At 40.1% G+C, this 27,233-nt stretch overlaps 1 protein-coding gene across 7 annotated transcripts in view; it reads right to left on the reverse strand.

The window, feature by feature from the left end:
• Positions 1-27,233, reverse strand: part of RSU1 (Ras suppressor protein 1) — a 180,269-nt gene that overhangs the window by 140,819 nt on the left and 12,217 nt on the right. For 6 of the 7 annotated variants that reach the window (XR_006742796.1, XM_036459116.2, XM_036459108.2 and 3 more), the window contains exons 3-4: positions 19,641-19,691; positions 690-810 (exon numbers count right to left, since the gene is read on the reverse strand). Coding sequence is in view for 6 of the 7 variants with exons in the window: in XM_036459116.2 (XP_036315009.1) it covers positions 690-810; positions 19,641-19,691 (172 nt within the window). In the remaining variant the exon portion in view is untranslated. The remainder of the gene's footprint in view (positions 1-689; positions 811-19,640; positions 19,692-27,233) is intronic. The other variant, XM_045587806.1, reaches the window with a different exon arrangement.

Consider the following 27,233-nt stretch of genomic DNA (forward strand, 5'->3'; position numbering starts at 1 on the left):
TCGGAAAGGGCTTGGCTTCCTCTCCTGGACATGAAAGCAGGAGTACCTGCCTGCCCTTCCTTGTCATGGCTGAGAGGGCCAAATGCTGGCATGAGGACTTTGAAAACTATAAAGTAATATATGGAGCAAGGGATTATTCTTCATTGATACCTGCCTTTGCAACCTCAACTGAACCAAACTTCCTCCCTTCATCTTTGTATTAAGAGAGACATAAGATTAGAACCTCTTGACTAAATAATAGAATTGCAAGAATCAAGAAAGCCATGTTAAGAAATGTACCCTCTCCTCAGAAAAGGAAGGTGCTTTGTGAACTACCTCTACTTGACACAGAGAGCAGAGTCAACCACATTACAACTGGCCTGGACAGTTAAAGCTAAGCAAATAAGTCCCTTCAGGATCAATATCACTGAAATAAAATTTTATTGGAAACAAAGTACAGTAAAATAAAAAAATAAAAACACAATCCTTATTGCACCAACAATTAGCTTCTCAATTAGTTCTCAAAGAGATCTGCACTAATGTAGGCCATTGCAGGGGTGTATTAAAACAATAAAACTTAGAAAAAACCTAAAACATAAAAGGAAATGAGGAATCAGCTCCTCCCATGCGGGAATATAGATGCCCCCACCCCTGCCCACGCCACAGTCCCTCCACCTCCTCCTCACTTCCTTCTCCCGAAAGATACTCACCCAAGGTTCAGGTGCTTCAGTTTCTGAAGGCTGCTGATCTGTGTGGGCAGCTCCTCAATCTGGTTATTAAAAAAGTTAAGCACTTCCAAATTCTTCAGCTCTGCTATGTTTGCAGGCACAGCTATGGAGACAAAAATGCTGATTGTTAACTCAGAACCTTCACCCCTCACAGGAATGCCAGCAACAAACTGCATTTTTCTTCATGTGAAAGGAGAATTATCCAGTATGATCATCTAATTCACATATACTTACATTTTGTATATTTGTAACTCTTAGATTGTAACTCACCACTGAGTAGAAAGGGAAATGTTTCTTCAAAAGGCAAAGAGAATGTCTGTGCCACAAACATCCTATATAAAGCATATAAACTTTTAATCGTCATACAATGTCTGATACGTGCACTTTTCCTTCCTTTTGGTTTCCTTGCAGCAAGCTAGCTCCAAGTCCCATTCTTAATGATACCTTCATCAAGTTGTTTCAATAATATGGTATCTGAAGCTGTTCTCTTCACATTGCACTAAACCGCCACAATTTAAGACCGACCTTAAATGATAAAATATTCAACTTACCCAGTCTCTTATTTTGTCCCAGACCTTTGCACCTTGATCAACACACACACACACACACACACACACACACACACACACACTACATGAGCTTAGCAACAGATCAATGCACTGTTATTATACAGAAATAGGAAAAACCAGCTCAGTAGCATGATATGAATAGTAATAGGCAGGTCAAAGGTTAACATATAACATTCAGGGCCTGACAGGTTCTTCTTTCCTTACAATATACCTGCAAATACAAATTTAAAAGCAAAGGCTTCTTTCTCTCAAAAGTACTAACTCTCAATTGATAGTAGAAATACTTCCCATAGATTGTATTGCATGTATCCATTTGCTGATTCAAGTTTCCTATAAATATTTTATTGGCCATGAACTTATTGTCCATGGTTCATGCAAGCACCAATCCCAATTCTATGCAGGAAACTGAAGCCATTAACATGGGCCTTGGGCACTACACAAGAATTCTGTCTCATGTCAGTACATGTACCTTGCATCCCACCAGTTCCCTCCAGGGAATGCTCCAAACTGCTGAGAAGCACTACAGAGGTGTGTGGGAAATCCCAAACAGACATCTAAAATACTTACAGAGAGCGCCATTCCAAGAACTCCTGTGTGTAACTCTGTGAATATGTTCAATCTAGTTTGAGGTCATCATTTCAACTTTATATGTCTAAGGTATCGATGCCATGATTTCTTTTAGAGGGAGGAGGCTTGGTAAGAGACAAGGGGAATGCTTTCCTTGGAGGAAGGGACTGTAAATACAAATCATTCCAGACTAAGGGATTAGGAAGCAGTGATCCAGATGGAAAATGAGCAAGGCATGTGGATTTGTTTCTGAAGTGGCTGGTGGTAGGGATGGGACAAGAGGACAGATTTTAAGGGGATAATCGAGGCAGCTGGAAAACCACACTTGGACACCAATATGAATGCATGTGAGCCCTGCCTATACAATTTTACTACAAAAGCACATTTTTAGATGTGTAGTCAAAAACTCAATTTTATGCAAATGAATGGCATTCACTTTATGTAAATGATCATGAACAAAATCAGGCTGTGCCTGCTGAGTCGCCAGGTGTCAGCTTACCTTTTCTAAACCTGGATCATGAAGTGTGTGAGCTCCACAGATGACAACACTGCTCAGAGATCCACCCGTTCTCCTGTTCCCCCTCCAGCTACCACAAAGTTTCTCTCCTGCCTTCATCTGATTAGTTTGAAGAGCAATAAAGAAACTTAGCGCAATCAGGAGAAAATGATGATCCCAATTTAGCCACAAACCAAGAATAATGCTGCCAGAATTACTGCTGCCTTTCCAAAGTTACTTTGCCAATGCAATTAAATGTTGGTCTGAAGGTATCGCCTTTTTGACAGGATGAGAGATTATTTCACTCTCCTTGCTAAATCAGTCCAATTTAAAGCCACAAATTATGTGAAATGTGATTCAGGGCTCTGTTTTGTGGACATAAACAATAACCCCACATTCAATTTACTAAACCTCTCCCAGAATTTTGGTGTGCATGTGAATTGTGTGTTTAAGACCCCATTCAAGCTAGACAGGGGGAAAAAATTACACACCTAATATTCTCCCTAAACCATAGAGTTTTTCCCATGACCAAAGTAAAAAGCAAAAAAATTAACATTCAAACCTGTGTAGATAGGATAACATTCGCTCTTTCAACCAATATTTAGCAAATGCTTATTATGTGCACAGCACCATACCTGTAGCACCTAGCATTTCAATACTTTGAGAATAAAGTAAGAGGGGCATACTATATAAAGAAAGTAACCTACAAAAGGAGTAACAGAGTCAATAAATGGAAATAGGCCTAGTGCTTCAAGAACAAACTACAGCAAAATTGCCTATTAAAAAATAACCAACTAACATAAAAACTTGGTGCAATAACTGAACCATGCACATACACGGCAGGAATAATTTATGAAATTGTTCATGAAAAGATGGCAGCAATATGTCACTGGTCAGAATATTCTGGTGAAATTTTTCAAGATACCTATGTGACACATTAGCAAGAGTAGTATTTTAAACTATTAACTAAACAACGAGTACCCATTTATTTCTAATTATGGGTTTGTAATGTTCCTTTCTTATCAATCTGTCCAGATTCTGACGGTGACCCCAGCAGTACACACACAGCCTGTAGACAACATGGAGCTTAGCACATCAATGAGAGGCAGCACAGCGTAGGAACACAGGAGGCCCTCCTGCACTGAGGCTGGCTTTGGCATAACCTGATCAGCCCTAAAATCTCCTGTGTCCTCAGTCAACTCAACCTCTCTGGGCTTCTGCTTCCATCAGGCTGAAGTGAGGAGGCCGGATTGTGACCATTTCTAAATTCTCTACCTCCTGGCTTAGACATTCTATGATTCTAAGAAGAGCTAGACTATGAAAATCAAGGATATAGATTTATATAATGCAACAAACAGGGCCCTCAATCAAGAAGCTCAGTCATGTATTGTAGAACTTTGCTATGACAAAGAATTCTGCCTAACAATGATGTCTGCTTTGATTTCGGTTGCTAGATTTGGGAGAAAAATCCCTGACTACTTGCAGGTGTCCTCTAGCTTGTAAATGCCTCCTTTTCTGGTCACAGAAGCACTCCACTATGTTTTAAAAAGGTGACAAAGATGTGATGATGTCACCCCCAAAACTATGCCCAAAGACGGGTCTCAAAGTATCTTCGGGCAATCTAAGAATCTGAAGGCTACTCAAGATAGAGTCCCGTCTCCTGCAGGCCCAGACTCAGCAGTCAGCCCTCCAACAGTTTTTGAATGGTTCCGCAAGAAGCCCAAAGTGCCTACCAGAACTCAGAAGTGGGGGCCACAAAGGGGACTCACCTAATCTCCTACATTAAAGTCTTTTTAAAAAGCTCCCCCAGGCAGAAAACACTCGCTGGACACAGAGGATAGACCTGAGCTCCACCTGAAAGAAACCTCTGACCCAGCTCTATTCCTGAGGAAGAGCATGACTTCTAGAAGCCTAGAGATCTGTCCTACATTTACAGCAGGCACTGCTCCCAGGCCCTGTGCAGCTGAAGAACAGGCCTGAGTCAGTGTTACATGCTAGAACACACTCCCCCTGCAGCCTGCAACAGCGAAGCACCTCCTCCAACAGAAGAATCTAATAAACTATTCTTAATAACAACTGCAGATCACTCTAGGAGCATTTAATTCTGAAATATAAATGTAATAATTCCACAACCAATAACTTATTTGTAAAACACTTTAGGAGTTTATCCACACAATAATAAATAGCAAGGTATGCTCTGGGGTGGGTTGTCCAATATGCAACCACTAGTTGAATTTAAATCTGGATTGGGAATGCAAATTGGTCTAGTCACTATAAAAACAGATGGAGGATCCTCAAAAAGTTAAAAATAGAGCTACCATATGATCCAGCAAAATTTACTCCTAGGTATTTAGCCAAACAACCTATATGTCCATCAACAGATGAATGTATATATATACTGTTTAGTCAAAACAAAAAGGAAAAAAAAAATCCTGCCATTTGTGACATAGATGAACCTTGAAGGCATTATGCTAAGAAAAATAAGTCAGACAGAGAAAGACAAATACTGTATAATATCACTTATATGTGGAATTTAAAACAACAAAAACAATTCATAGAAAAAGAAAGCAGATTTGTAGTTATGAGAAGCAGAGCTTGGGGGGGGGATGAAGGAACTGGACAAAGGTATTTAAAAAGAAATAGAAATTTTTAATAAATTTAAATCTAGATTAGTTGAAATTAAATAAAATTAATTAATATAACTCCTTGGTAACACTAGCCACATTTCAAGAGTTGGTAGCCACATTTGGCTACTGACGACCATCCAAGGCAGCATGTATATGAAACACTGCCATCACAGATACTTAGGAATAAACTTAACTAAGGAGGTAAAGAATCTGTCCTCAGAAAACTACAGGACATTGAAAAAAGAGATAGAGGAAGACAATCAAATGGAAGAACATGCCATGTACATGGATTGGTAGAATCAACATCATTAAAATGTCCATACCACCCAAAGCAATTTACAGATTCAATGCAATCCCCATTAAAATGACAATGACATATTTTACAGATCTAGAACTAACTCTCCAAAAATTCATATGAAATAAAAAAAAAAAAGATCCTAAATAGCCATAGCAATCCTGATAAAGAAGAACAAAGTTGGAGGGATCACAATACTAGATATCAAGCCACTGTTCTCAAAACTGCCTGGTACTGGCACAAGAACAGACATATAGATCAATGGAACAGGACAGAGAACCCAGAAATTGACCCAAGCCATTAAGCTCAATTAATATTTTACAAAGGAGGCAAAAGCATACAATGGAGTCAAGACAGTCTCTTTAATAAATGGTGCTGGGAAATTTGGTCAGATACATGCAAAAAAAAAAAAAAATGAAACTAGATCACCAACTTACATACACAAAAACAAACTCCAAATGGATAAAGGACTTAAATGTAAGACAGGAAACCATAAAAGTCCTACAAGACTTCTATAGGCAGCAAAATACAGACATTTATCGTAGCAATATCTTTACCAACATAACTCCTAGGGCAATGGAGACTAAGGAGAAAATAAACAAATGGGACTATATGAAAATAAAAAAGCTTCTGTACAGCAAAGGAAACCATCAACAAAACAACAAGAAAGCCCACTGTGTGGGAGAACATATTTGCCAATGATATCACCGATAAGGGTTTAATCCCAGGGAACTCATAAAACTTAACAAAGGAAGAGAAACGATCCAATCAAAAAATGGGCAAAGGACCAAAATAAACACTTTTTGAAAGAGGTCATACAGAAGGCCAAGAGATTTATGAAAACATGCGCAAAGTCACTAATCATCCAAGAGATGCAAATCAAAACAATAATGAGGTACCATCTCACATTTGTCAGAAGGACTATCATCAACAAATCAACAAACAAGTGCTGGCAAGGTGCGGAGAAAAAGGAACCCTCCTGCACTTTGGTGAGAATGCAGACTAGTGCAGCCACTGTGGAAGACAGTATGGAGATTCACAAAAATTTAAAAATGGAACTCCCACTTTTTTTTGAACCAGTGATTCCACTTCTGGGAATATATCCCAAGAAACCAGAAATACCGATCAGAAACGACGTATGCACTCCTATGTTTATAGCAGCACAATTTATAATAGCTAACATTTGGAAACAGCCTAAGTGTCCATCAGCAGATGAGTAGATTAGAAAACTGTGGTACATCTACACAGTTTTACACTGCTATAAAAAAGAAGGAACTTTTACCATTTACAACAGCATGGATGGACCTGGAGAGTGAACAACATAAACTGATGAACAAAAATAGATCCTGAGACAAAGAAACAATGAACAGACTGTCCATCTCAGCAAGAAGGCAGGGTGGTAAGAGATCAACCAAGGACTTGTATGCAAACATATTAGCATAACTAATGGATAGAGACACTGGGGTAGTGGGGGTTTGTCCTGGGGGTGGGTGTGGCTGGGGAGGGTTTCAATTGGGAAAAAGGAGACACATATAATAATCTACATTAATAAAAGAAAAATATTCAAATTAGCTTAGCTGTACCTCTGTGACACCCATAAGCAAGTCAGGAGTATGCAAATTAACCCAACAAAGATGGAGGGTTAATTTGCATGTGCAGGTGCTGAGCTCCAGGCGGGGCAGGGCACCTCCTATGAGGGGGAGGGCAGGGGGCTGAGGAAGCTACAGGAGCAGTGCTCCGCCCGGAACAAAGACCTGCACGCTCCCCGGCAGCCAGGAGCGAGGACTTGCAGGCTCCCAGGTGGCCAGGAACAAAACCAGGGGAAAGAAGGCCTATTCTTACATTAATCTTCGTGCAATGGGCCTCTGGTTTCAACAATAAAAAATATAAAAATATTAATACCTCTTAACATGTAAAAAACAACAAAACACTGCCATCGCTACAGAAATATCTAGAGTGCTGCTCTAAAGCAGTGTACAAACTTCAAGTACATCACAGTTACCAGAGGGTTTGTTCAAATACAGACTGGCATAGGAGTTTCCGATTGAGTCGGTTTGGGGTGGGGCCTGAGAATCTGAATTTCCAACAAGTATCCAGGGCATACTGAGGCTGCTGGCCTGGTGACAATATTTGGGTTCGGAAAACTTTTAATTCATTGGTGACATCAATTAATACCTAATACATATGTCCCTTTCTATACACAATAATGCTGAATGAGATTATAACAATCTTATCCAAATTAAGACTCCTCTGTCACTTCAGTGAGCTACTGAACCCGCAGGATGATAGTAAAACACAAAATGGATACGCTCATGATGACCCCACCTACAGGCTGTCATTGAACCATTCCCAATGGACTCACTTCCCCACATACATCTCTGTGGTGAATCACTATGGAGAAGCATGGACAGCATTCAAGGGGAAAAACAAAACTGAATTCCCTCGTCCACTGCATTAAGTCGCTCTGCAGCAACTTCATCATGCCCAAGGGTGACCACACGGTGAGGTGCCCCTGATTGTACTTCTGGCCTTTGAAACATGAGCCCTAACTGTAGAATCCTAGGAGGCAGCGACAGCAGGCAGGCCAGCTGGGTGCAGCTGATCCTGGGGCTTTTGGACCAAAAGCATCTTGTGGCCCCTGAGGCAAAGAAACAAAACTGTGAAGTGACAGGCTCTGGTAGCAGCAGGCACCAAGCAAGACATAAGGACAGGAGCTCACTGGCGTGCAGCCCACAGAAGGGCCGGAGGGGCACGCATCGGTCTTGAGAGCCATATGGTCGGCACCAGCAGTCAGGTCCCCTTCAGCTACAAAAGGGTGGTAACAGACCAGGCACCATGTTACCACCACGGCTCCTGTGGAGCCAGAAGCTGCTCAGAACACGGGCATGAAATCTGGAGGTGAACTCCATCATCACCTCCAGCAGCCTTCTGAGCAGTTAGAAGTACTCTCTGCCCTGCCCAACTATTTCTGCAGAAGCACTCAGACTGTTGTTAGCTCTGGTGATTCCTGCAAAGGAGAGGTGCTAGGCTGGGACATGAGGACCAGGGAATGCTACCCACATGCCTCTTTGAATTCATGCTTCAGCCATTGCCCCTTCAGGACAACCAGGAGAAAAGGAAAGCCTGGGAAGCAACCTGTGAAGAAGAGGGACACTTAGGGAAGCAAAGGCTGAGAGGAGCACACAACCGGCGAGAGACTTGCTCCCTAGGCTACGATGGTGAAACACTGCTAACATTTCCAGAAACACCAGGGTTACACCCCCCAGGGCCCAACAAGGCCTACAGATGCCATCTACGGGGTAAGGTAAAGCGAAATGCAGTGAATAGCACAGCTGCCCCAAATCTGGCATGACTTCTGTGAATGGGTCATTCAAGACATCTACCTTACTGCAGAATGCTAGCTCTTTGCACATAAAAATGTTTTTAAAACACTTCAATTATTAAACACATACACACATACACCCTAAAAAACACGAAGTGGAGACAGACTCATGGATACAGAGAACAGACTGACAGCTGTCAGAGGAAAGAGTTGGGGGCTTGGTGAGAAGGCTAAAGAAATTAAATAAATTAAAAAAACCTCATAGACACAGACAACAATAAGGTGATTACCAGAGGGAAAGGGGGTGGTGGTGGGAGGTAAAGGGGGTGGGGAATGGTGATGAAAGGATAACTGACTTGGGGTGGTGAGCATACAATACACTATAGAGATGATGTTTTGTAGAATTACCGTATTTTTCGGACCATAAGACGCACTTTTTTCCCCCCAGAAGTGGGGGGGGAAAAGTCCCTGCGTCTTATGGTCCAAATATAGCCTACACATATACTTTTAAAAAAAAGTTTTTTTACTTGTCCGGCTCTGTGTGGTTTCTGTGTGCTTGCCCGGCTCTAAAATGGTTCTAAATGCTGCTGTTTACTTTACAGGGTTGATTACATGTGTTTATGACTGTGATGTTGGGTTTTAATGCACATAAAATATTTTAGGACACTATTTGTTTCAGAATCTTTTTTTCTTCATTTCTCTTCTCTAAAAACTGGTGCGTCTTATGGTCCGGAGCATCTTATGGTCCGAAAAATACGGTATATACCTAAAACCTATCTAATTTTATTATCCAATGTCACCCCAATAAATTAAATTAAAAAAAAAATTTGTGTGTTTTCACAAATAAATACGTCCGGTCAGATTTTCACATGCTTCTGTTGACTTAAAAAATATTTTTTAACTTAAAAAGCTTTAAAATTTTTCTTTTAACAGAAAAGAATAAAGTTATAGAGAGGGCCTGTAAAGGATATTAAAATGAGACTGGGTGTTAGATTCCCCTAAGTTACACTGTTAACAACAAAGTGATTAGAAAAATCATGAGAACACATGGAAATGAGAGAGATTATTCATCATACATACAGTGGGGAGGAAGACCTTTTAAGAGAAAATGGTGAAAGCAAACATTGCTTCGCCTCAATATTCGATGAATGGGATACTGGATAGCAACCACCCCCCTTTGCCCTGAATGAGGCAAGGTAGGAAGCAGCCAAATAAGCGAAACCACATAAAACATGACTTGAGACATTGTCAAGAGTGAAAGGACAGTCCTTTGGCTCCTCAGACACAATAGCTAGCAGACACAGTCTATTCACACCACAGGGCTAATGTCTAGACTAATTATACAGATGCCAATCCTTCCAGCCAATTAGGATCATAGTCTTGAATGCCATTTCAGTGATAACATGCAAAAGAAAAACTTCTTCATGCTCACATATAAATAATTATGCTCTTCAGAATTTTATATGCAAATAAATTCATTTATACTTACAGTGACTAATGGCTTTTGTTGTCTGGCCAAAAATACACAAGGCAAATAGTGAACTAATGATATCTTAGCATAAGAATTTGAAGTTCAAAAGTATATACTAATGATAACTTTGCAAATTTTATGGGATTTCCCCCAAAGCAGGTATTAAAACAGTGAATTACATTAGTTATGGGTCATTTAAAAACAAAGTTTATGAGACAATAAAGCATATTCTCATTTAAAATGATCTGCATGGTCCTCAAGGTAAAAATAAAGTAGCAAAATATTTAAACATCCACCCAGCAAGGCCCAGCACCCCCCCTAAATATTTATTAAATTTATAAATAACAATAGCAATGCTACTTTCCTTTACTCAGCAGTGCTTACTAGTACTCACACCTACAAGTGCATACTTATTGCAGTCCATCATGAGACTCCTAAGATTCTGCAGCTTAAGTAATTTTAACCAAAAATATCCATGACTTAATTCACTACAGAAAAAAAAATGATCCTACTTTTTCAGTAACAATGAGAATAATCAATTATACAAAAATTAGGCAGAAAATTTACAAGTTAGCAGTAGGCAGATTTTTAGTCAAACATGCAAAAATATAAAAAGTATACACACAGAGTCAAACAAATCTAAAAAGCTGAGGAATCTCAGAGGGAAGGGTAGGGGAAGAGATTAACTAAAGAACTTATATGCATAACACATGGACACAGACAGGCAGCGAAGGCCTGGGGAGGGGGGTGGAAGTGGGGAGAAGGGGCCAATGAAAAGGTGGGGGGAAGGGGACATTTGTAATAACTTTCAATAATAAAGATAAATTTATTTGAAATTACCCTGCCAGCAAGACCATGCAGCAATACAACACTCAATAATTTGGGAGCAGGTTTGAAGAAGCAGCACTAAGAAGAAGCAATGACATTCGATGACCTGGAAGGAAGTGACATCTGGTGAAGGGCAAGAAATTGACAGGTGCTCCTCTAGGAAACATTCCTAAGAAGCTCTAAAACACAGGAAAGTGTGAGAAGTAAATGGAGAACATGGAAAACTTCCACTCCACCAATAGGGGTGCAAGCTAAGTCATAAAAAATGGCTCTGAAGGTAAATAAATAAATAAATAAATAAATACAATTAAAATATATTATTTTATACATACAATTTCTCAATTCTTAATTATTATCACCAGTAAGAGGAAGACAGTAAACAAGTCGAATTCTCACACACCCACACGCTATGCCAATAGTATCTGCCTTCTTTTACAGCTAAGAGTTATTTCAGCTTGAGGCCACAGTGGGTTGCTGAGCTTCCTTCCTGGCCTTATGTTGGATGCTCAGGCAGGAAGTAATTACATGAGGAAGGAAGGAAGGGTGGGGGTGGAGGGAGATGCCCACTGCTGGGAAAATCCACTCAGTAGCTTTGCTAACTCCTTCTCTGAACCTCAGGAATCCTCCCTGCTCTTCTGGTTGGACAAGTGAAGACCCAGGGCCAACGCTTCACTCAAGGTTTGCCTCAGTGGGCCTGAAAAGGCACACCTACCGCACTGGCAGAGGTGGAGGGGAATGGCAGGCAGAGCCATACAAAGCCGCCCCCCACCCCTGCCCCTCTTTATAGAACCATTTTAAGCCTTTTGTTCCCATGGATACAGAGGAGGTGTTAGTAAACACTAATTATTTTCTCCCCATCCTTTCACCTAAAATCATGATATGTCTGGAGAGTGGTCCTTCAGAGTCTATACACTGTGGGGTGCCTTCCAGTGCTGGCTCCCATGCTTCCTGGAGAAAGGTGAGGATGCATCTCAATTTCTTGATGAGAAGAGCAGGATTAGGAGAGAGGGGCGGGCACTTCTGATCAGAGAAGAATCAGGTGATTACACCAAAGAATATATAGGCAGGATAAAAGAGTAAAGAAATAGCAAAACACTAGACAAAAGAGGATTCACTGAAAATAGCTGGGAAAAAAGGTCAAAGAGTCATACTAGTGGTCAACCTTATCAGAGTGGTGTTCTGTTCTATTAAGTTAAGTAGCAAAGAGGAAAAAAAAATGAAATGGGAAAGATTCTCAAGGTTTTATTGGAAGATACACACACACACACACACACACACACACACACTCTCTACTCAAGGTTACCAATTCTTATTTAAACTCTTATTTAAATTTAAAAATTTTAATTGAAGCAGACAAGGGGTACTTATAAACATTTTTAGAACACTATCAACGATGAACTTCACATTACATTAAATATAATATTATCATTTTAAAGATTGTACAAATTTCCAGGAAACACTCCTTTAGGAAATAGCATTAGTGTATCTACACTACAAATACAGAGTTGAGCAAAAGTAAGTTTATAGTTGTTCATTTGGAAAATAATACAGTAATTTATAGGTAAGACAAAGACAAGATAATAGGTACTCACAACTATAAAACTACTTTTGCCCTGCTCTGTATACTAATGTATCTTTCCCCTAGCCTAGGGTTTCTAAGTTGGAGCTACATGCACCCCTAAAGAATTCATGGATAATTTTAACAGGATCTACAAACTGGTTGAAATCATAACCATTATGTGCACATTTCTAAGAATCATAACACAGCTTTCACCCTATTCTTTATAAAGGTCAGTGAGTTATGAAATGTTAAAAAGAGCGAGCTGCTCTAAAAGAATGTTGTATATAGGCAAGAAGGGCACCTTTTAGAATCTTCTCCCAGCCTCCTCAACACTACACACTTGTGTACACACACACACACACACACACACACTCTCTATATAGGACCAAGAGATGACTGAACATACATTTTTGCTATTAAATCAATTCTCTTTGAGAGTTCTATTGTAAATAGTAAGGGAAACTCTCTTCAGCATCAGCTCCCCAAAGGACCTAGTTATGATTTGGAAAGGCACAGATTCAACCTGCTCCCACGTTATTTTCCCCACAGCATACCAGCATTCTGAAATTATCTGTCTTCCACTTAGAAATACACAGTGTAAGGATAACACACCACACCTAGCTAGCTTCCTCTTAGCACAGCAGGATTCCAAGAAAGGGATTCCAGAAGAGGTCCACTGTGGCTGGTGGGGCTGACAAGAAACACGTCAGCTGTGAGCCGAGGACACTATACCATTGAGGGCCTATTTCTCCAATGTCACCCACTCACTTGGCTGTGCTGGCCAACCCAACAGATTCTTTCACAGGATGACTTTATATGCTTTCTTACTAAAACCAAAAACACCAAACTGCCAACTATAGGCAACATTTTATGATAACCTAACCACTGGTACCATCCAACAGTGGTGTCAAAGCTGTCCAACTTGAAAATGCTATGTATGTATTTTTTCAAATCCAGTCTTTCAAATAATGGCAAGATATCAAACTGATAAATGTATACTAATTTAAAAAATAAGCTATTGATCAAGCCTCTGTATTATAAATACAGTAATACTTTGTTAAAATGCAAACAGCAAGTTGTTTTGACATTGTCCCCAGATAAATTCATGACAGAGAAATGATTTATTTTGCAAATTCCCTTCACAGTTTAATTTCATACTAGCCATGCACAAGAACTTTTGCATATGGCATGACAAATAATCTGTGAGAGAGGAAATAACTTCAGAACAGGAAGGTGTTGAAAGACTGGTGAAGGTCATCCTTATGAATTGGAATAGTTAAGTTTTCTCATTCATCTCAACAATCAATTATGTCTGTAGGAAAGTGTTTCAATTTATTATGCTTTTAAAAAAACTGCTTAATTTTCTTCATTATAATTGGATCTGCATGTTGGGAGAATGCATTATTTTATGTAGATCATGGTGCTTAATTCATTTATAGTAACACTTATGAAAATCCCATCAATATGTGCATCTGCATAAAATTTCAAAACATTTCATTAGCTTCTATGTACTTAGAACATTATCTTTGATAAAGAAATTATTGAAATCACAAAAAAACACACCTAGCATTTCTTGTTCGCTATAATTTCAAATTCATACACTAGCTAAGTAATAGGAAATAATCTGCTTTAAAAACACACGTTTTGCCATAAAACCTGTTTACTGCCTGTCTAGCCATTTCCGATACATTAAATGACAAGATATGGTCCCATTAAGGCCTGAAACTGCAGGCAAAACTGCTAATACCTCAAGAAAAGGTTTTACATGGCAGTTAAAAGTTCAAAGTATAAAACCACACAATTACATTCAGAGACTAACATTTAGGAAAGGTTTACACAGAGTGAACTGCTAACAGTTTGCACAGAGCAAAAAATATATCCTTTGTATTTCTTGCACAAAATGAGTGATTCTTCCTCAATACATGGGTCACAAAACGAAAAAAATATTGTTGTCATATTTAAGGTTCTAGCAATATCTATATATGGATTTTGCTATGAGAATAAATAATCTTTAATACTAAGTAAAGCATCATGTTAGAAAATTATGGTAATGCTCAGCCGAAACCGGTTTGGCTCAACGGTAGAGCGTCAGTCTGCAGACTGAAAGGTCCCAGGTTCTATTCCGGTCAAGGGCATGTACATTGATTGCAGGCACATTTCTGGTAGGGGGTGTGCAAGAGGCAGCTGGTCGATGTTTCTCTCTCATTGACGTTCTAGCACTCTCTCTCTCTCCCTTCCTCTCTGTAAAAAAAAAAAAAAAAATTTTAAATCAGTAAAGTATATTTTTTTAAAAATTGAAAAAAAAAGAAAATTAATGCTCAGTGATTATTTTATTACTGATGCAGAATATAATTCATTTCATAATGTACAGTATTTTTTCTTAGATAATGATTGATATAAGAATCAATATAAATATGCATTTTCCTGATTTTCACATGGTTATTTTTTTAATTCAATCTGATTACATACATATATACATATTTTAAACTTTCTTTTACAGGGGGGAAAAAAATCACATATACTCAACAAAAATATTGCAGAAGGCAAAATCCTTCCAATGAAAAGATATTGGAAAAAAAGTTTCTAACTTGAGAGAGTAGCCATTATAACACTAAAAAATAATGTGTGAAAATGAATGTACAAATTTAGGAGCAAAACAGAAAAATAACATCGTTCAGTCTACTTTAATTATGGTAAACTATAATGTAAATGGAAAGAGCAACATGCCCTGTTGAACAGCGCTAAAAAGCTTGCAAAAAATTTCATCTGATACCATTTTGATTTTTAATCTTTAGTTAGGCCCAAGACCAGAAAGGGGGAAAAAATACCTATCTCAACAGTGACCTCTAGTGGACACGTGTTGAAATGATAGTTTCAAAATTTTTTTCTATGCCTGAAAAGGAGCAGGAAAACATTTACAAAACTAAGGTTTCCAAACACTGTAAGAAGAAGCAAGGATAAGATTAAAGAGTACACTGAAAAGACTTCGATAGCACTGGCTTACAAGAGAGGGTCATCACAAAGGCAGCAGGGCAGAGACTGAGGAAGACAGACTAGAATAGCTGCTTTGTTCCCTTCTTTAGAAGCCCAAAGCTGCCCTGGGGCATCATCTCAGTCTGCTGGGACTTGGCACTACCCATCAGCTACCAATCTAATGCTCCATCAGTATGAACTGAGAACCTACCCTGTTTCCCCGAAAATAAGACAGTGTCTTATATTAATTTTTGCTCCCAAAGATGCGCTAGGTCTTATTTTCAGGGGATGTCTTATTTTTCCATGAAGAAGAATACGGTACACATTTATTGTTAAATGAAAATAAAGGAAATTTATTACTGTATAAGGTACGGTAGTACGGTAGCTGTCAACACAAACCAGACAAACTGAATCCTACAGTATCAAGAATTTACTCATTTATTCAATGACAATCATGTCATCATCATAACAATCCAATTCCTGAATTTCCTGGTGAATTTCTTGTGACTCCATTTCTTTCAGAATCAGTGGACCAAATCTCTCATGTTTAGCCTGGGGGGGGGGGGGCTTATTTTCGGGGGGTTGCCTTATATTTCACTCAGAAGGAAACCTGTAAGTAGGTCTTATTTTTGGAGGATGTTTTATTTTCAGGGAAACACGGTATTTCATGTTCACCATGCTTTGGGCACTTTTGTGGGGGGTAGGATACATAGCATCAGACAGGGCTCCTCACCTCAAGAAACGTCTAAAATAGTTAATTCTATGAAGAAATTAGCAACTAACTTGGGACCTTAAATACAGAATATGAAACTAACTTTAAGTGAGAGTCCTGGGCCTAGAAGAAGCGAGACCTAGGGTAGTAAAAGCAGGCCCACGAGGTCGCTGCGGGGGGAGAACCAGGAGCAGCACGGCACGGTGCCAGCCTGCCCTCCCGGATCCTAAGATGTCTGTGAGGAACGCCATCCCACACATCATTCCTCAGGACTGCAAGGGCCCCAGTGACTACAACGATGATGCGATGATGTGACACCAATTTCCAGGACATAGGTAAAGTTTCTTTACAGCTCTCACAGTCCAGCATGTTTGAAATGGGCCCATGGCTTAGAAATAGAAGTTTGTGGTGACCACACTTACTAGGAAAGTCTGAAAACATCCAGTTCCTACACTGACCATTCACCTCAGGCCAGCTTTCCTCCCCGTCACAGACTGCCACCATCATCAGCTGCTCTGCACAGGTAATTACTGGGAGGCCACTGTGTGCTCAGCAAGAACAAGACATGAAAGAAGCTGAGGACACAGTCCTGCTTTCAATAAAGCCTAAGATTTTTGGAAAGAGAGAAGGAACATGAAACACTCAGATGGGATGTTCGACATTAGTTTAAAGAATCTATGAAGAGTAGGTAGGAGCTTGGGGAAGAAAGATTTCCAGTTGGCCAGGGTAGTCGGGGAGCCTGGAGAGGAGGGTGGGGGCAAGGCCACTGCAGAATAGAGAGGAAAGGGCAAGCTGGCCTACAACAGAGCAGGGCTAGGCACCTGAGGGGGAGAGGAATCTTCCTGTGGCAGCACATAGTGAGGAAAGGCTGGCTAGGATGGGCGCCAGAGCAGAACTGGTTTGGAAGGCAAGCAGTGCCTTCTACAGGATATGTGTGGTATCGCAGGGAAAGTGGAGTTTCTGAAGGGTTGGTCTAGTGGTAAACCTCATCTTTACTCTGAAACCATTCCCCTTGGGCCAGAAAGGAAACTGTTGGGTTCTGAGATTGTACCTGTCCAGCCATAGCAGAAGGAAATGGTCCTTGGCTATTCTGCCGCCCCCCTCCTAGTCATGCATGCATCAAGGAGAGTGGCTGCAGGCAAGGCCATTTGCCACTGACTTCCCTGTTTCCAAAACTCATCAGCATTGCCCCATGCCCCAGGTTTAAATTTCAGTAGTGTCACTGTAGTAATGATGAAACTCTATCAGTGATTACCTTGACAATTTTGAAATATTTCTATGAATTGTAATTTAAAAAGCATCAAGAATTTATGCTCATAAAATCTTGAGGAATTTAAAGACTATCAGCCCACTTTCACCTTCCTCACGGCCTCACTGGTACCGTGTCAAGTGTGCCTGTCAATATCAAAACTAGCAGCAGGGAAAGAAAGTTAACTAACGCAGCATCACAGTGTCCCCACAGATACTAACTCAAATGCGTGCAGTGAATCGGTGGCCCGGCCCAGGGCCCCACTTTGAGTAAGCCAGTCAGTCATCCCATAAGTCCACAGTGGGAATTTTAGAGTTCAGTGCAACTGGCATGCAAAGAGATAAACACAAACACTTTTGCAAGATAAAAGCACTACTGAGGCCCCTATTAAAAACCACAGAAAGTGAAAGACACTGATTACAATAAAACATGACAGGAGGATGTGCTCGGCCACATACACATAATGCATATTTATATTGCCATCAAATGGACATATTTACTATAAACACTTGGAAAGCCATTCTGTAGTCATTCATTTAAATGCCAGAAAAACAGTAAAAGATGCTAATTTGACCTTAGTGGGACAGACCGGGTGTCACTGACACTACTCACAATGGCATGAAACAGAATTTACCAAGATGATTAATTAGAGTTTACTGGATAAGAGTGTCTCAAATGAGGAAAGAAGAAGAAGGGGGGGAAAAAACAGGAAGGAAGAAATATGAAGTTTGGATCCATTCAAAGTCAACCTTTTAAGTTCATATTTTTATGTCTCTAAGTTAATCTCCTATCAAATGCCTAGAGAAAAAACTGATCCATGGACACATGAGATTTCTATCTCTGTGGAAGTATATAAGAAATAAACTATAACCATTTGAAAGATATTTTAAAAGAATACATCAATTAATTAAATAATATGAATAAAGCAAGTTTTGCTTTCTTGTTTAAATGTAAAGTGTTTCATTCTAATGATGATGCATAAGATAAGAGTGGCAATTAAGAAATATTTTTATGAACTACGGAGTATAAAGCTTTAGGACTTCTGCTCACAAAATCTTGGGGAAATCAGGGATCATGCCGTCCACCCTTCTAAACAAACAGCAACACCCTCTGACTGGGATTAGATTCTCAGTGGACAGCAGGTCCATTTGCTACAAAAACAATAAAGACAGCTGCATGTCACCTGATACAAAAACGACCCCAAGGGACTTGTCGCCCTCACTTTCAGCTTCTGTGGCCCCTACTACTAAAATGTGACAATTGTTCCACTCTGCCTTTGCCTTACAAACATGCACGTTTTGCTAAAAATGAACTAATCTGCCTGTCTCCTGCACATGAGGAGCCCTGCCACTCCTGATTCTCAATAATCAACAGCTCTGTGACATTGCTTCAAGCTGTACATATTGCCCATAAATTCATGACACAAATCCCTCAGGATGACATTCTGCTCAATTTCATCGGACTCAGAAAGCTCCCGAACAAATTCTTGCCACATGATTAGAAAATCACTCAAGGCTGCAGGAAATATGGCAAGCACAAATAAGTGACAGTCAATTAGGAATGAAAAAGGAGAGTGGGGCGCTGTCATTAAAAATCTTTAAAGCCAAAGCTAAAAATAAAATGGCCCATATCATTCATGCAAGATATTCTTATAAGAGCCGGTATTAAACCTACCATATGTTAACTATACCATGATACTACTGATGTCCAATAGAAACCAGACTCCAGAATTGTTTAAAATGCAGATTCAAATATATATAATTCATGCAACTCTGTGGTTTCCCCCTTCCCCCCCAAGCCCACACACACACACACACACACACACACACACACACACACACATTAAGCAGGGAAGGAAAGTACATCAACAGGTAAATTTTTCCCCTTTGAAAAGGAAATATAGATGAAAGCAAAAAACTCTTATTCTAATTATGTTTTTACACTTTTTTTTCCATGAAATATTAATGAATGGCACAGCAGTTCAGGTCACTGCAGCATTTATCATCTCTAAATGGGACTAATTCCACAGAAACAAAATGTCACTTTCTTTCTTCAGCTTATACACTCAATAGGAAAGAATCCTCAAAATAGAGCAATGTACAAAATATGGGAAGACAATATGCTCTTGTATCTTAGTGTCACCAAAATAAACTTTAGAATTCCCCAAATAAACATGTGTCTTTAAAGGGAACAAGAGAGTCAGCAGTATCACCACATTTCCTACAAGGCAGACACTGAGAAACAAATGGGAAAGTCAACTCACTTATTAGCTTGTTGTGGCTGAGGACCAGTTGTGTGATGTGGGATAAGGAGACTGTAAAAGAAAAGAAAAAATTACACAATTAGTTAATGTACCCAAATTATAGTTACACTCCTACAATGAAAAGTGCTAAATTATTTTCACAGGTTGAAGTGTTACCTCTCACAAAAATGACTCAAGGATTCATATAACACTGTCGGTAAATGTTAAATCAAATTAAGAAAAAGTCATGCAATTAGCAGAGCAATCAGCACAGCAAGTTGGAGCTAATGAGATTAATGAGCGAGATTAGACATTCCAAGGGCCAGTCAGCTTTGCTTGCAGAGCTGGTTTCTGCTGGCCCAGCCTCAGTGATCCATCTCAGTAACTGTGCCAGTCAGAGAACCAGCCAAGAGTGTGGAAGGCACAAAGCCCTCACCCAAGCTAACAAACCATCACACCAAGACAATAAGATCACACAACAGGCTCATCCAATCCAAACTGTCAATGGTGTTGCTGTTGAAAATCATGATTTACTTACTTATTCTTGTATGGCTTTGACCTACCTCAGTCAATGGGTTATAATTTAAAATTACTACTAGCAGTATGTATGTTGTTTGAACTGTCCCAGTTGGCCAGTGTGTGCCCCTCTAACCTGGTTGCTAAGCCCCTTTGGCAAGTCCCATCCCTCTGAGCACACCCTTGCGTTCTGCACAAGATATTCGAGTTCTTCTGATACTTTACTGTCAAAGCCCCGGAATCAGCCATTTCTAGAATGAGCTCTAGTTCCTTTTTGTGGAAAATGCATACATACTAAGCCATAATCTGGGCTCTAGATGTGCTCATTGCCATATAGGAGCTCAATGTTCTCAGCCCCTCTCAGTGAACAGAACTAGAGAACACATGAATGAACACACACACACACACACACACACACCTGTGTTCACTTCACTATTTATAGTATTGAAAACCATGAATTCACACCAACAAATCTGATTTCAATACAGGACACAGTTCATTCAAGTTTTCTTCCTTTCCATGTTTGTAATCCCCTTCCCTAATAGTGAGACCTCTGACTTACATTACCTTTAACCTACTTGCTTACTTCATTGATACTTCTATACATAACTGCATCGAGTTATCTTATAGCTTATCCTTATCTGCAGGGAAACCAGAAGTCTGGTAGATTATTGGTCACAAGCAGGACAATAGGTTGGCTAGAGATGTGTACCTTTGCATTTAAAGCTGAAATTGCCTCCGAAGCCCCCAGAGCCAGCTTCTACAATACATGTTGAGGGACATGCAGACTGATGGCTTACACCTGGCTACAGGTATATGACCAGTCGGGCATAACGACACTGCTGGACATTTTTGGCTGGGCTTCCCTGAAACCCTGATTCTTCCACATGTCTTGATGGTTCATATCTGGAGACAAAAGATGTTCTGAGCAGCTTAAAAAAAAACATCCTAGGGAATCACTAGTGAACCTCCCAGACCCCTGAGGCTTACCATGTTTTATTACTCCTGCTAAACCATGTACGTTGTGGATACTTCTGAGTTCTTTCAGCCATTCAATGTAGGAATGCAGCAACTGATCTCCCCCCATCTCCTCCTTCCACCATCACACTCTGCTCAGACTCACCCTCCTCATCTGCCCTCACCGTCCTCACCCTGCCTCACTTCAAACCACTCAAGCCAGGTTTGCCACCCTGCACAGATGCCCCCCTCATCCCACTCAGGTTCCCACACCTGCTGTGGGCCATCATGTCCCCAAATCTGAACACCTCTCTTTTTCTGTCCCACCTACTGGCTTTAGGACTGAACAACTATAGAAGGGGGAAGAAAAAGGCAAAGAGGAAGGAGAAAAGCATGTTTGTGATGTGTAATTGTCACGTGACATTTAAGATTTTAGACACTGCAGAGGATCTCATACATTTTTTGCTTATGAAAGTTAAGATTTTCTTGTCCACCAAACACAGCATTCCTTTATCTCTATGTTATATAGTCTGATAAAAAAAAAAAAAAATGAAAGAGCTGCCCTCCAACCAAACAAGATGAAATGGATTCACAGACAGATCAGTTGAGACTACGATCAACCGCATGTGAGATCAAACCACAAGTAACAAAGGTTACACATAACAGGAGTTTCTCCCTTATTTACACACAGGCAATCCAGAGGTTCCTGGTATCTATTATCCTCAATGCATGGATCCCATCTCATGGTCCACAATGGCTGCCTGAGCTTAGCCATCATGTCTGCATTCCCTTCAGAAGGACAGAAAGAAAGGGGGAAAAAAGAAAGAAAGAAAAAAAAAGCCTTCCTCCTTTAGAAAATTTCCAAGAAGTTGCACATGGCACTCCTACTTATAAGCAATTAATCAAAATGTTATAATACAGTCATGCCTAGCTGCAAGGGAGGCAGGGAAATGCAGTCTATATTCCAGGTGACCATCTGCCAGCTAAAATTAGGGGTTTTATTATCAAGAAAGATGGGGCAAACTGAAACTAGCAGACAACAACCTCTCCCAATAGCAAACTACTCCAATTAACTGTCACAGAAATCAACTATTATTATAAAGAAAACTAACAATCCTATCTCCTCCTGCCTTAATTTTTCCTAAAATAACACAACTAGCTAATTAAAAACAAAGAAATTTTGCTCTCCTCCCAACTAACATTTACCATGAAAGATTTAAATTAGTAAAAGCTGGTTCTCTTCAACCACTTTATTGTGTCATTTCAATAAGCATTTAGCAAGAAATAAACTGGTGAAATTTGTAAGTTTCTTTTTTTAAAAAAAAATAGAGAACATAAGTCCAGTTGTTGCTTTAGCTAATCATATTACTAGAATGTATTTTTTTTTCTCTCTCACTATTGTTATAGGGCTACCTGCTAAAGTAGGTAAGAGGGAGAAAAATTAGAGCAGAAAAGAAAAGTTAATAAAAGACCTTACAGGAAATATTTAGGACAACAAAGGACTCTGGGCTGGGCCTACAGGGAGAGCAGTAAGATTGGTCAGAGTTAATCACAAAGCCTGGTACAGGCAAAGACCAAGTAGGGACAGGAATATTCATAAAAGCCACTGCTCCCTCCCACTTGGCAATGTTGAGTTCATTGTGAGTCTCCTAAGGAAACTGCACTGTTAAAAAAGAAGGAAGGAGCGTTTTCTCAGTCCTTTGAGATTTTACTTCCTGGCAATTGTCATCACCTTGGCTCAAATAAACTCATAAAAATTCTTTAAAAAGGGGAGGAGGGAAGAAACGGTCTACCAATATAGAATGGATTATTTAAAAGTACAAAAGCCACTCTAGTCAAACACGTTGGGGAAATGGGAGCAGGCTGTACCCTGACCTGGATCACACACTGGGAGACCTTCCACTGTGTGAATAACACACTTTAATGGTCCTGCTAGCCATTAACTGTCAAGAATGAGCACTGACAGAACACTTAGGACTGTTACTGAAATGCCTACAACAATATTAAACTATGCTTTGCCCAGTCATTTTCAAAGACGAGTATATTTCAAAAGTCAACTAAATAACTAAGAAGTATGGTTGAAAGTAGAATATTTTCAAAATCAACTAAATAACTAAGCATTGTGTTGGCATACACAGTTAAGTGCTAGCATGCCTTGACTACCATTTTATCTCAAGCCTTTAGAAATGGGATCTGAGTGAACACTGTTTAAGGCCAAAATGAACAGTGGAAAACAAAACCATTGGGAGGGATGTGTTTCTGAGGGAAAGGGTAGTGGGGTGAGGTTGCTGGCACTGTACAGGTGATTTATGGCCATTGATTGTCGGCAGGAAAATGCTCAAAGAGGACCTGGTTGCTTCAGAAATTTCACAAGTCCAGGCCTCACTTATTGGATATTTACTGAGCACACTGAATGTCCTGAGTGTCCAGGTGTCTCTGTCTTGGAGATCCTTGTAGAAGTAATGTTGACCAGACATTCTGGTTAGCCTGGAACAGTCTGAGACTGTCTGCTGTTCCTCTCAGAACTGTGCTGGTTAGGATGACAAATTACTTAGTCACTCAATTTAGTGAGCATGCCCAAAAATCTTAAAACGTAAGGTAAACCCTACAATGAGAGGTATGGAAGGATTGATGAGGAAAGAAATCTATCTGCAGGGATAATGGCAGTTGAGAAGGAAATGTTGCTTATTGTGGGGTGAATGACACAGCCAAAAGACTACAGGGCCGAGGTGCACCAGGCACTGAAGCTGGACATGGAAGACATATGGAAACTGGGGGTATGGAAGCCATCCCAGCTTCCACATCTGAGACGGAAAACAGGGAAGGTACAGGACAGGAGGGAGCAGCCAATATCTTAATGAAATAAACTCAGAAAACTAAAAGGACGAACTACACACTACTAGAAAAAGAATTGCCTTTTCTAGATAACACAATGGAAGCAGATGTTATGTAAAATAGGTTCAGTTTTTTCCCCCTTCTTCTGCAGCACAAAGTAGGTAGCATGAGATGAGAAAAAAAAAGCATGATAAAATCCACAGCCCCCTAAGATGAAATTATCGATTTGCTTTCAAAATAACCCAACATATCACCAAGATGTGGCACACTGGAAATTGTCTCTAGTTTCATTTTGGTAAATTAGAAAACAAATGATCCCTTTGGTAGTACTTCAGAGAAGGTAGAAAGTTCTGGCTTTACAGCATGACATTTACATCCAGAGAAAAACACGGCCAGGATGGCACTAGGGGAATGAGACTTGAAAATACACAAAGTGGTATGAGGCCTGCAAGTGTCTGCAATCTTGTCATGGGTCGGAACAGCCATCTTTGGGTTACAAACGAAAGGTTCTATAACATTGGTCACAAAAACTGGACTGCACTCTGAATGGAAGCAATCAGAAAAACACTGCTTTCATCAGAAGGCCAATGGTCACTCCTTCTTGACAGCTCCTGTATGTGTCAAATATTGCCATGTTGGGAGAACCACCGTACCTCCTGGATATTCAAAGAGGGCCACCTTGTTTGACAACCACAGGGGGCACTGTTCAAATTCTGTACTGCACCCGGCTGGTGTGGCTCAGTGGTTGAGCACTGACCTATGAATCAGGAGGTTACAATTTGATTCCCGGTCAGGGTCCATTTCTGGGTTGCAGGCTCCATCCCCAGTGTGGGGCTTGCAGGAGGCAGCCAATCAATGATTCCTTCTCATCACTGATGTTTCTCTCTCTCCCTCTCTTCCTCTCTGAAATTAAAATAAATACATAAATTCTGTGCTACCCCTCAAATTACACTGCATACAGTAGCCTATGTTGTTTCCTCCCAAGTTGCAGACCAAAAAGAATTAATTTGAACTTTATTCTTTATGTTGAAAAATGGTCCAAATGGCTATTCCATTTTGGCTCCCCAGTAGGCTAGACACAGCAACAGCCTTACACAATGCTGACTCAGAGACTCCATGGGCATGTGGGAGTGGCCAGATTTCAGCACCAGGAAGCAACGCTGACCAAGTTGGGTTCTGGGTCTCCAGGATGCATGATTAAAATGCCTGCCATGTTGCATGGCTGAAGTTATTTCACCCATGGTAGTAAGCTATAGATTCAGATCTTCCTAAATATGCAGCTTCTGACAATATATTAAAGTGAAGAGAGACAATAAAATGTTTGGTACTAAGATATAATACAAATATCATATTCATCAATACACTCAGAATCAGAAAAAACATTTTTTTACATTTCATTCATAACTTAAAACTTAAAAAAAAAAAAATCACCAGGATGGTACAAAAACCTTCCTTTACTTCATATCTAATTACTTTGAAGAGTTGGAAATTCTTTAGTAGCAAGTGTTTAAAACTGATTACTTGACTGAATTCTATTTACAGATAAAGGGTCCATCAACCATAATTAATTGCTTTCACTCAACAGAAAGCAATTTATCATATGTGATCACTGAAAAAGAGCGATACTTTTGATACATAAATAAGAGCAGAGATTCACAAGTGAGAACATCCGTGAGTTGGTCATTGAAGGGGGGATTGCATCAATTGGGACATTAAGTACTGTCCGTGGTTTCAGGCACCCACTTGGGGATCTTGGCCTGTATCCCTTGCATATAAGAAGTGACTACTGCCTATGACAGGCAAAGGATTACCATTCTTAATACATAATGACTTTTTTCATTGGTAAAATGAAAAAACTATGCTGCTCCTTAAATAAAGAATGATGTCAGTAGTATCTGGTACAGAGTAGGTTCTCAAAAAATGGTGGTTATGTTTATTAATAATTAGGAAATTCTGCATTGGTTCTGCTGACGCACAGACTGCTGTGATCTTCTTGTTGGAGCTCTGCCGGGCAGAAGGCTGGCAGTGAGAAGTTTAATGGTCTCTGGAGTGAGGTGTGGGTTTGTGGGGCCATTGGGGACACATCAGTGTATGCGAGAGGAGAGGGTGGAGGAACAAGCTGGAGCTGGACTGTGGGGACAGACATCATGCCAGGAGACGATCTAAGAACCCTGTAGCTGGTCAGAAAAATAACGCATACCAGGTCTGAGCTGGGAACAGCGGGGTGTCCAGCCGGGGAAACTAGTTATCGGAGGCTGGGGAAGGAAGCAGCTGGAGGTCAGGATAAGGCATGTCATAGGGAGAAGCTGAAAGCCGAGGGTAAAAACAACCATGAACAGCCCGTGAGGACCAAACCACGGGTGCGGGTGAGAACAGGTGGCACAGGGGCTCTCAAGCATCGAGGCTTGATGTTTCTAGCTCTCTATCCCTCTCCCTTCCTCTCTGTAAAAAAATCAATAAAACATATTTTTTTTAAATTGGTAAACATTAGTTATTAATGGTATTACCATATTTTACTTTAACATTTTTTATTCCAGTGAGTGTCAATAAAGTGCTTATTACTTTATTGCCACTCTGATGTAGCAGACATCACAAAAATATTAGTTGTTTCTTGTCTCGTTTTTAAAATTTGTTTCACAGAATCAAATAATGGAATTCAGGTTTTCATCTTCAAAATGGGGAAGGTGTGCTCTAGAGAAATGAGGGATTTTTATAAGGGTCTCATGGGACTACAATCTGGGTCTTAGGCTACTTCAGTTACTTCATGTGACTGTCATATTTCATTCAAAATATAAATGAATTTTCCCACTCAGGTTAATCCTCATTTTGGTAAAACAGGAATTTCCACCATCTTGAAGAGAATACTCCATCCCGATGTGGACAGTATTTTCCCATATTGGAAAGACGCTGAAGATCTAGAATCTGGACACCTAGGCTGCAGTTCGTTCTGACTTTAGTGCCTGTGGAACCTGAGAAAACTCACTTTACCTTTCTGTAAAATCCCAGTTCCCTTACCTGTAAATGGGTAGCTTAACTTTTTGACTTCTGGGATTCTAGAACTGGTTCCTAAAAATACACCTATTTTATGTTACACAGATAAAATAGTTCAAGCAAGAAATATTAGTCAATATAGACAACCCACAGAAGGAGGGGAAAGCAGAGAGGAAGGTAGATATAGACTAAAACTAATTCTGGCCCTGGCTGGTTTGGCTCAATGGATAGAGAATCTGCCTGCCGCCTGAAAGGTCCCAGGTTTGTTCTGGTCAAGGGCACATGCCTGGGTGCAGGCTTGATCCCCAGTAGGGG

Source organism: Pipistrellus kuhlii, unplaced genomic scaffold (genome assembly GCF_014108245.1).
Source record: "Pipistrellus kuhlii isolate mPipKuh1 unplaced genomic scaffold, mPipKuh1.p scaffold_m20_p_1, whole genome shotgun sequence".
NCBI classification, from domain to species: Eukaryota; Metazoa; Chordata; class Mammalia; order Chiroptera; family Vespertilionidae; genus Pipistrellus; species Pipistrellus kuhlii.